Source organism: Octopus sinensis, linkage group LG11, assembly GCF_006345805.1.
Source record: "Octopus sinensis linkage group LG11, ASM634580v1, whole genome shotgun sequence".
NCBI lineage: Eukaryota > Metazoa > Mollusca > Cephalopoda > Octopoda > Octopodidae > Octopus > Octopus sinensis.
The window spans coordinates 22,062,221-22,073,957 of NC_043007.1; the positions used below are offsets into that span (position 1 = coordinate 22,062,221).

The window sequence follows — 11,737 nt, forward strand, 5'->3', positions numbered from 1 at the left end:
ATGATGAAGGCAATGAACTCTCAGAATCATTAGCACACTAGGCAAAATGCTTAGCAGCATTTCATCTGATACCTGTGGAACATCTCCATCTCCTATTATAATTATTTTTGTAGTTTCAAGGATTTGGAACACGAAGAAGTTCACAAGCGGAGTACAATTCAATAGCCATTTTCCTCCTTGGGACACAAAACTCTGCTTGCGAAGAACTGTTGAGGCAAGTGAAATCGAAATCGATCAAAAAAAAACATCAATGGAAATTGTAGTTGTGATACCAGTGCCGGTGGTACGTAAAAAGATCCATCTGAACGTGGCCGTTGCCAGCGCCGCCTCATCTGGCCTCCTTGCTGGTGGCATGTAAAAAGCACCAACAGATCGTGACCGTTGCCAGCCTCGCCTGTCACCTGTGCCGGTGGCATGTAAAAAGCACCCACTACACTCTCGGAGTGGTTGGCGTTAGGAAGGGCATCCAGCTGTAAAGACACTGCCAGATCAGACTGGAGCCTGGTGCAGCCTCCTGGCTTCCCAGACCCCGGTCGAACTGTCCAACCCATGCTAGCATGGTAATGATCACGCTCGAATGATGCTCTTTTACATGCCACCGGCACGGAAGCCAGTTGGCTGCTCTGGCAACGATCACACTGGGATGGTGCTCTTGGCACCCTACTAGCACGGGCACAAGTGCCAGTAAGGCAACGCTGGTAACGATCACATTCGAATGGTGCCTTGTCAACGTTCACACTTGTATGGTGCTCTTTGCACTCTGTTAGCATGGATGCCAAGTGTACATGAATGCATTTTCAACAGGAAAAGTTAAGATCAAGGAAAAAAAAAATACATAACAACGGAAGCTTCACTGCTGTGGGTCACAGGGTTGGTATCGCTGAATCTACCATTTGTTCCATTTAGAAAGTGCGTGGGAGATGATTCATTTATCACTGATCAATTTATTACTGTGACATTTTTTACAACCAAATCCTCTTGATAATTGAGGATAGATGTATTGTATTTTAGAAGAATCCGGTTTATATATGAAGGAATGATAGATACAATTTACAAATCAAATTTAATTTTTATTTAAACTGCTGTTGACTAAAGACATTGTGTATATTGCGAGTAATCTTATCTTATTAATGGTATATATTCATTTCAGAGAAAAGAAACCTCATAATCATAGGTGGCCCTAAAGAAAACAGCTTAACATCTGAATTTCTTAAAAAAATACCTATAAACATTGAAGGTAATGATATTTCATATTTTTTCTTGCATGACCAGTTGTGTTGGTAGAGTACAAAACTCTTAATCTTGGGGTCGTGGGTTCAAGCCCCATGCTGGGCAAATACTTCGTAACCCTTTACCATTTAAACAGGTCATATCAGGCCCAAATATTCTACTTATTTTGTGTCTAAACCAGCCAAATCCAGGCTCTTACGCATACCCTGCAATGTTAAAATATACACACACACACACACACACACATATACACACATACAAATATATAAAGACACTATTCTCATTATCATATTAGGAGATTATTGATCTTCAGCACATTAACTGTCCCAGGAAGGCTTTATACAGGTTGTACAGAACCACTCTTTCCATCCGTTTTTTCCATCCAATATTCCGGGAAGGCTTGTGGGGATAAAGTCTTCAGGCACCCCCTCCATAGGGTTCTATCAGAAGCAACTGTCATTACACTTTCTACTGGATTCCCACACACTGACTAACTGAGTCTACGGATATTATCCAACCATTTCATTCTTGGTCTATACCAAAGTCTCTTACCAGTTGGCCTGGCTTCAAGAATCCATCTCGTGATTCTTCTTGCAGACATTCTAATTACATTTCTGTAATACTGGAACTGTGATCACTCAATGCAGAGAAATAGCAGCTTGACCTGGAGAGACTCCCTCATCCACAGATGGCCATCTCTTTGCAGGAACCCCATTTCAGCTTCTTGTATTCATGATTATATTCATTGGGTCATTACCATAATTTTAAAAGAACATGCAAATGTATACTGCTGCCATTTTCACCTTGTTTTCTCTTATTCTACAGATAATAAAATTATTTTGGAGAAATGCAAATTCAAGTATTCACGTTCAGGAATCTTGTCTTTGGTACCAAATGGATTCGACAACTTGGCGTTGTTATTGATGGGTCAGTCTTTTGAAGGATTACTTGATATTGTTTCTCTGGCAACGCCTACTATACCACCAATGTGTAGGTCTCCTGTAAGTCTGTTGTTTTATTCTTCATCCCAATAACATGACTGCGAATACCTCTTTATTGTCTTTTTATTTATTTCCAATCTAATTCCTGCTAATGCCAACCGTCACTGGTTTACCAGTTCTAGTGAGTGTTCTTGATGTCATAACCTTATCTGATACTAGCAGTATAGCCCAGCGTTGCTCGGGCTTGTTTTCTTTTCGACCCTTTAGAATTGGAATTTTTGAAAAGTAAAAATTTTGCATTATGTAGCTTGTTATTCTCTTTAAGTGAACATTTTTCTGGTTGAAATACACCGAAAAATGGCGACACAGCAGTCAAAAGATCGTAAAAAATAGGGATTTTCATAGAAAGAAAGCACCTTTTTGATGTAAATAATTTCAAGACAAAGATCCTTTGAGAGGGGACAGAGAATTGGAGGAGGTGACTTTGTGCATGTTTTTTTTTTTTAAATATATCCTTAAAAATTATTTTTGATAAGTTTCATTGTCTTTTTTTTTTTTTCTTTCTATTTCAGTTTTCTAATCTCATCCCTGATTTTGTGATAACGGGTCCTTCGTTTCCTCTGAAAGGCCCTGGTGGATTTCTTTGCACTGGTTTTTGGGGCAACGAATGGGAATTTAGGGCAGACATATCTTCGTGTTCATGCCATGCATAGGAAATGGCTTTCACATCTTCCTTTCAACACATCTCAGTATATGTTGAAGATTATGAAATGAAATTTCTTTTTTTTTTTTGATAATTTATTTTTGTAAGTATTCTTTCCTATTTTCTTAATTTTTCCCTTTCTTCCTTCTGTTTTTCTTATCTTTCTGTATTGACATTTATTTCCTTTCTTGAATTATATTACATTGAAGAAGAAAAAAAAAAAGACCTACTGTTTCAGTCTACCAATTTCCTAACACACACACACACATACACACACATATACATATGTACATGCATACACATTTATATATATATGCACATATATATATACATATGCATATATATGTATGTATATATATATTATATTTGTGCATGTAAATACATATATATATATATATATATATAATATATATATATATTGTACATATACATACATATATATATATATATATATTATATATATATATATATTTGTACATATACATACATACATATATATATATATTTGTACATATACATACATACATACATATATATATATATTTGTACATATACATACATATATATATAATATATAATATATATATTTGTACATATACATACATATATATATATATATATATATATATATATATATATATATATTATATATTACAATACATCCATACACACATATATATATATCATCATCATCATCATCATCATTTAGCGTCCGTTTTCCATGCTAGCATGGGTTGGACGGTTCTACTGGGGTCTGTGAAGCCAGAAGGCTTCATCAGGCCCAGTCAAATCTGGCAGTGTTTCTACGGCTGGATGCCCTTCCTAACGCCAACCACTCCGTGAGTGTAGTGGGTGCTTTTTACGTGCCACCCGCACTGGTGCCAGACAGAGCTGGCAAACGGCCACGAACGGATGGTGCCTTTTATGTGCCACCGGCACGAGGGCCAGGCGAGGCTGGCAACGGACACGAAACGGGGCGGTGCTGGCAACGGTCGCGAAACGGAAAGTTCTCTTACATGCCACCGGCACTGGTAACACATCTGCAATTTCCATTGATCGATTTCATTTCGATTCTGATCCTCACTTGCCTCAATGGGTCTTCACAAGCAGAGTTTCGACATGCCACCGGCACTGGTAGCACACCGCAATTTCCATTGATCGATTTCGATTCTGATCCTCACTTGCCTCAACACGTCTTCACAAGTAGAGTTTTGTGTCCCAAGAAGGGAAGGTATGCATACGTAGGCTGGCTCCATCCCATGTAGAAGGCCACGGGTTGTGGACTCACTTGTCCTGCCGGGTCTTCTCGCGCACAGCACACTTCCAGAGGTCTCGGTCTCTAGTCATTTCCTCAGTGAGACCTAAAGTTCGAAGGTCGTGCTTCACCACCTCGTCCCAGGTTTTCCTGGGTCTGCCTCTTCCACAGGTTCCCTCAACCGCTAGGGTGTGGCACTTTTTCACACAACTATCTTCATCCATTCTCGCCACATGACCATACCAGCGCAAACGTCTCTCTTGCACACCACAACTGATGCTTCTTAGGTCCAGCTTTTCTCTCAAGGTACTTACACTCTGCCGAGTGTGAGTACCGGCATTACACATCCATCGGAGCATACTGGCTTCATTTCTAGCGAGCTTACGCATATCCTCAGCAGTCACGGCCCATGTTTCACTGCCATGTAGCATGGCTGTTCGTACACACGCATCATACAGTCTGCCTTTCACTCTGTGCGAGAGGCCTTTTGTCACCAGCAGAGGTAAGAGCTCTCTGAACTTTGCCCAAGCTATTCTTACTCTAGCAGTTACACTTTCAGCACACCCACCCCCGCTGCTGACTTGGTCACCTAGGTAACGGAAACTATCAACTATTTCTAGTTTTTCTCCCTGGAAAGTGACGGAAGTTGGTCTCAGAGCATTTTCAGTGTTTATTGTTCCTGAGCATCTGCCACATACAAAAACCATCTTCCTAGTTAGCCTTCCTTTGACATTGCTGCATCTCTTATGTGTCCATAGCTTACACTTGGTGCATCTTATAGAGTTTCTACCTACACCTTTTCTACAGATCGAGCAGGGCCATCTACCTGAAGGTGTTTGTGATTTGTCTACCTTCCTACTGATTACGACTTTGGTTTTAGCTAGATTGACTCTGAGGCCCTTCGATTCTAATCCTTGTTTCCACACCTGAAACTTCTCCTCCAGTTCTGATAGCGACTCAGCAATTAGAGCAAGGTCATCAGCATAGAGGAGCTCCCAAGGGCATCCTGTCTTGAATTCCTCCGTTATTGCCTGGAGGACTATGATAAATAGGAGGGGGCTGAGTACTGAGCCTTGGTGGACCCCTACCTCTACCCGGAATTCTTCACTGTACTCATTTCCAACCCTCACCCTACTAGCGGCGTCCCTATACATGGCCCGCACAGCTCTCACTAACCATTCATCTATCCCTAGTTTTCTCATTGCCCACCAGATAAGGGATCGGGGGACCCTGTCGAAGGCTTTCTCCATGTCAACAAAAGCCAGGTACAGGGGCTTATCTTTGGCTAGGTATTTCTCCTGCAGCTGCCTTACCAGGAATATAGCATCAGTAGTACTTTTCCCTGGCACAAACCCAAACTGCATCTCATCTAAACTAACTCTCTCTCTAATTAGTTGGGCTATGACCCTCTCCGTAACCTTCATCACCTGGTCCAACAGCTTGATACCTCTGTAGTTATTTGTATCTAGGGCATCACCTTTACCTTTGTAGCAGTTGACTATTATACTGCTACACCAGTCATTGGGTATGACCCCTTTGTGTATCACCTGATTAACTATATGGGTGACTAGGCTATAGCCGACACTACCAGACATTTTGAGCATCTCTGCAGTGATTCCTGATGGGCCTGGGGCTTTCCCTGTCTTCATGCTTCTAATTGCCTTAGCTACCACAGAACTATCAACTCGGATAGCTGGTCCCTCTGTTGGGTCAACATTCGGCAGACTCTCTTTATCCCATTCATTTTCTTCATTCAGCAACCTTTCATAGTGGCATCTCCAAACCTCTCTCTTCGCATCCTCATTTAGCGCAAGTGAACCATCTTCCATGCGAACACACTTCTCTCCTACCACATCACGATTCTCTCTCAAACACTGTCTTGCAACACGAAACACCTCCAGTCTTTGGTCCTCACGGCGCAGAACATTGGCAAATTTTTTCTTATCTGCTTCCCCTCTGGCTAAATAAACCTGTCTCCTAGCTTCTCTTTTGGCAGTCTGATACAATTCCCTGCTACCCCCATTTTTCCAGACCTTCCAAGCCTGTCTCTTTTCTCTAATAGCCCTGTCTACAATATTGTTCCACCACCACGTTATTCTAGGTCGAGAGGGGACTTTGCACCAGCCACAGATCTGGTCAGTGGCTCTCAGCAGGTTGTCCCTTAGAAACGTCCAGCTGTCTTCTACCCCCTGTGATGCTCTATCCCCTTCTACTTCGTCAGAGGCTTCAAGTAATATGTCCCTAAATCTCTGTCCATTTGCAGGATCTTTAAGCTTCCAGATCCTTCTTCTCCATATTTGTCGTCTTCTGGTTGTCCTCCTAGTCCTGATCCTAAAGTCACTAACTACCAGTCTATGTTGTGGGGTACATTCTTCACCTGGGAAGGTTTTGGCATTTATAAGCAGCCATCTCTCCCTTTGCCTTGTAAGGATGTAGTCAATTTGGCTGGTATGTTGGCCCGATTGGTAAGTGACTAGGTGGCTGGTAGGTTTCCTGAAGTTAGTGTTGCAAATCATAAGATTATTTGCATCGCAGAACTCCAGCAGCCTGGTTCCCTCCTCGTTGCGGGAGCCATAGCCATAGCCTCCATGTACGCCATGGAAGCCCCCAGCATGTCGTCCAACGTGACCATTGAAGTCACCAGCCACAAAGATAAGGTCTCTGTCGTTCGTCAATGAGGTAGTCTGCAGTAGAGTGTCATAGAATCGGTCTTTCTGTCCATCGGGTAGCCCCGACTGAGGAGCATAGGCTGATATAATGGTTGCTAAACTATGATGAAGCACTAATCTAATCTTAAGTATTCTGTCACTTACTCTGATTACCTCAATTACTTTATCTACCCATTTCTCAGCGATAAGTATACCCACGCCACCAACCCCGTCAGTGTTCCCTGCCCAGAAAATCTTGTACCTGCGTTCCTTGCCTGTGAGGAACCTAGCTGATCCTCCTCTCCACCTTATTTCTTGCATGCAACATATATCCACACATCTCCGTTCAAGCATCTCGACTATCTCACCAGACCTACCTTTCAGAGTGCCAACGTTGAGGGTGCCAACCCTGAGGGTGTGGAAGGCATGGGCTCTAGAGACCCTGGGACGGTGGACAGTAGCTTCGTGTACCTGAAAAGAAAGCTCGCATTTGGCAGAATTCATGTGCAAGAAATGAAGTAGTAAAGTAGCCTTCAGTACAACCTGCATAACGCTAGCCTTTCATATTTTGCACTGTATGAACATTACCTTACATAGGTCGAGACTAGGGGTAGGGAGGGGTATGGATGGTGAGAGCATTTGCAGTCTTCATGGGAAGCAACCCCGGAATGGAAGAGAATAGGAACTTCCGGCATGCGTGGTGGGTGTGGGAGGGCGGGTGCACCGTAGCTGAGTAAAGAGGTTCTGTTAATCGTGAGCTAGCAAATGGGTTTGTATGAATCGGGAGACAATACTAAACGAAAAATTGAAAAATTGAAAAATCAGAGTGGCTATGAACCTGGAGACAAGTCTAAACGAAAAAAAAATGTTTGAGCTAGACAGGGTAATGAGGGAATACTGAAAGAATGAGTGACAATACAATGAGATGGAAATTGAAGAATAGAGAAAGAATAAGGATAAGTGCAAGAAAGAAGGTAGTCGTAGCAAGGTTGGACGATTCACTTAACTTTTAGCCATTCATGATCTGTGCGTATTCTTTAGATATTTTGAAGCGAGTGGGGTTAACGATAAATGCGATGGCTCTTTTATGTATGGCGATGATGGTTTTGGGGAGGGGGGGGCATAGAGGACCATGGCGTTGATGGTTATGGGAAGGGGGGACATAGCGAGAGAGAGATACGGTTAGTTAGAGAGAGAGGTCAAGGGACACGTGACAATAAGCGGTGTGAGGGAATTTGACTGGGGACGGCATTGTCGATAAATAAACATTAGATAAATAGGTTTGAAAATCAGAAAAATCAGAGGGAATATCATTATTGATAGCTATATAACACCGTAGCTGAGTAAAGAGGTTCTGTTAATCGTGAGCTAGCAAATGGGTTTGTATGAATCGGGAGACAATACTAAACGAAAAATTGAAAAATTGAAAAATCAGAGTGGCTATGAACCTGGAGACAAGTCTAAACGAAAAAAATGTTTGAGCTAGACAGGGTAATGAGGGAATACTGAAAGAATGAGTGACAATACAATGAGATGGAAATTGAAGAATAGAGAAAGAATAAGGATAAGTGCAAGAAAGAAGGTAGTCGTAATATATATATATATTTACATATACATCCATACACACATATATATATATATATATACACATGAACACACCCACACATACTGCAAGATGGCTGAAATCTGTAAAGCAGTGCAAAAAATTTTCTTTTATATTTTTACATTCAGTGGACGGGAGGACCGAACTGATGTTAAGATGAAGCTGTGAAATTAAATATTTATAGCAGACAGAACTCCATTCCTTGTTCAAAATTATTATTTTTATGTAATTATTCAATTATTTCCTGCTATATTCCATTATTTCAACTTCAAGACATTAAAACCCAACTGTTTAATTGGATTATCATAAATTACCTTCACCATTTTACACGCTGCTGGGTTTGTCAGAATTGGCACCAGGCAACTTGTTTGGCACCAGGCAACTTGCTTGGCACCAGGCAACTTGTTTGACACCAGGCAACTTGTTTGGCACCAGGCAACTTGTTTGGCGCCAGACAACTTGTTTTGGCACCAGGCAACTTGTTTTGGCACCAGGCAACTTGTTTGGCACCAGGCAACTTGTTTGGCACCAGGCAACTTGCTTAGCACCATTTCCTCCAGCTTTACATTTTCTGAGGTCAACTTTGCCTCTCATCCTTTTGGGGTTGATAAAATAAGTACCAGTTGAGCACTGGGGCACTTGTACTTGTACTTGTGGCGACGTTCACCCTGGGCGGGTCGAGTCGGCTTCTTCTACCACCCTTCTTCTACTCGAACCATGGCAGCCCACGCACGACGGTCCTGCGCCAGTTCACTGGAGATATTGCGAGCCGGTCACGGTTCCATCGGCGCGGGCCGACCACCTGTGGTCCCGTGAGCACGGAGAGATCCTCCTTGATCGTCGTAACCCGGGTCTTCAGCTGCCCGCCCGCGCATTTCCGCCAGTTGGGAAGTGGAGTTGGGAGAAGGACATCACGGCTCAGTTCACCCATATGAGTACTGGGGTCAGTGTAATTGACCGGCCCCATGTCCCCCAAAATTTCAGGCCTTGTGCCTATTGTAGAAATGACTATTTTCACCATTTACTGCTGGTTCAACTTGTTCAACGAGTTATTTTTCAAAGCATGTTTTATAAGTTTCCATCAATGCTTTCTTCTTTATTCATATCATCCTGGTTTACTATTTCTCTTAAGGTACTTTTGGGGATACACAATGGTCAGGAGGATAAAGTTGTAAGTTACTGTCTGGCTAAGAATGTCATGAATAAGGCAGCGAGCAAAATGCCTAGCAGTATTTCATCTGCCATTACGTTCTGGGTTCAAATTCCGCCGAGGTCGACTTTGCCTTTCATCCTTTTGGGATTGATAAATTAAGTACCAGTTATGCACTGGGGTCAATGTAATCGACTTAATTCGGTTGTCTGTCCTTGTTTGTCCCCTCTGTGTTTAGCCCCTTGAGGGCAATAAAGAAATAAGAAATGTTAGCATGCCGGGCAAAATGCTTAGCGGTATTTCATCTGTCTTTACATTCTGAGTTCAAATTCCGCTGAGGTCAACTTTGCCTTTCATCCTTTCGAGGTCGATAAATTAAGTACCAGTTATGCACTGGGGTCAGTGTAATCGACTTTATCCCTTGGTCTGTCCTTGTTTGTCCCCTCTGTGTTTAGCTCCTTGAGGGCAATAAAGAAATAAGAATGTCAGGAATTTAATATCTCACTTGCTACAACCAGTATATAGTGTTGTCATCGTAGTCGACATTGTCGTCATCATCATCATCTAATGTCTGTCTTCCATGCTAGAATGAGTTGGAAGTTTTGGTGAGAGCAGGCAAGCCAGAAGGCTGCACCAAGCTCCACTGTCTGTTTTTGGTATGGCTTCCACATTTGAATGCCCTTCCTAATGCCAACCACGTTACAGAGGGAACTTAGTGCTTTTTATGTGGCATAGGCACCAGCAAGGTCGGTCTGCTTTGGAATGGTTTTTTACAGCTGAATGCCCTTCCTAACGCCAACCATGTTACAGAGGGAACGGAGTGCTTTTTATGTGGCACCAGCACCGGCAAGGTCTGCTTTGGTATGGTTTCCACAGCTGAATGCCCTTCCTAACTCCAACCACGTTACAGAGGGAACGGAGTGCTTTTTATGTGGCACCGGCACCAGCAAGGTCGGTCTGCTTTGGAATGGTTTTTTTACAGCTGGATGCCCTTCCTAATGCCAACCACTTTACAGTGTGGACCATATGTGTCCTCAGATAAAATCAAGTACTCTGCTTACCTCAGTCTGCTCAAATCAGAACAGGTACAACACTCGGATTAGTTGGCTGAACAGCTGGTTGTAGGAGAAGTATCCATTTAAAAGGAATTACTTCCACAATTCATATGTAAATGACTAAATTTGCAAAGCAATCCTCTCCATAACAATGTAAAAATACATGTACCACCAGCCATAGTCATAGTAGTAGTAGTAGTAGTAGCTGCAGTAGTAATAGTAGTTGTAGTAATAATGATGGTAATAATTGATAATGAAAATGCCAAAACAAAAGCGTCAGTGGTAGCAGCAGCAGCAGTAGTAGTAGTAGTAGTAGCAGCAGCAATAATAATAATCAAAACTGTGGAGAGGTAGAAACAATAGGGTACCGTGATAAAATGTCTTTTAGTATTTAGTTCTACCTGTTTACATTCTTAGTTCAAATCCCACCACTATCAATTTTGCCTTCTTTCCTTCCAGGGTCGATATTCAGAAACTGGGATTGATGATTAAATTTTTTTTTCGGTTCCCTCCCCACATAATTTGTGGCCTTCTGCTGATGTTAGAAATCACCATCACCATCACCATTATTTTCGTTACTTAAATAAATAACAACGACAACACAAATTGCATCATTTTGAGACAAATATTTGCTGCTGACCACAACCACATGGTCATCTTTAACCCTTTAGCATTTAAACCGGCCATATCTGGCCAAAAGTATTCTGCCTGTTTTATGTACAAAGTGGCCGGATCTGGTCTCTCACACCAACCCTACAATATCGTTTTAAAAATTAACAGCTTCCTCATCAAAATCTCATCGCTACAAGATTAGTTCAAAACATGATTTGTTCAAAACAATGTGGATAAAAAAGAATTAATTTTGGCAGAATAATACGAACACTAAAGGGTTAAATAAACTAAGGCAGACGATAATGCCCTTACACAACAGGAGACATGTTGCAAATCATCTACAATTGGGGTGGATATTTACTTTACTTCCAAATGAAATAAGAGAACCTCTCTCTTAAAAAAAAAATTCTTGTGTAAATATGACAATATTTAAGAAAAAAAAAACAACTGAATTCTATGATTATAAAAAGAAACTTTTAAAAACATATCACAATGATACATTCCAGAAGATGCAAAACATTAATTGATATAATTTTGTTT

The 11,737-nt window shown here is 41.7% G+C and overlaps 1 protein-coding gene across 2 annotated transcripts in view; it reads left to right on the top strand.

Annotated features, from left to right (window-relative positions):
- The window catches only part of LOC115217355 (uncharacterized secreted protein ARB_06907), a 30,512-nt gene extending 19,268 nt beyond the window's left edge, over positions 1-11,244 (top strand). The window contains exons 13-16 of one of the 2 annotated variants that reach the window (XM_029787023.2): positions 1,151-1,237; positions 2,056-2,231; positions 2,744-2,977; positions 11,045-11,244. In XM_029787023.2, coding sequence (XP_029642883.1) covers positions 1,151-1,237; positions 2,056-2,231; positions 2,744-2,884 — 404 coding nt within the window. In that variant the 3' untranslated portion in view covers positions 2,885-2,977; positions 11,045-11,244. Of the gene's footprint in view, positions 1-1,150; positions 1,238-2,055; positions 2,232-2,743; positions 2,978-8,508; positions 8,739-11,044 lie in introns of those variants that run through there. The other variant, XM_036507218.1, reaches the window with a different exon arrangement.
- The last annotated feature ends 493 nt before the right edge of the window (positions 11,245-11,737 follow it).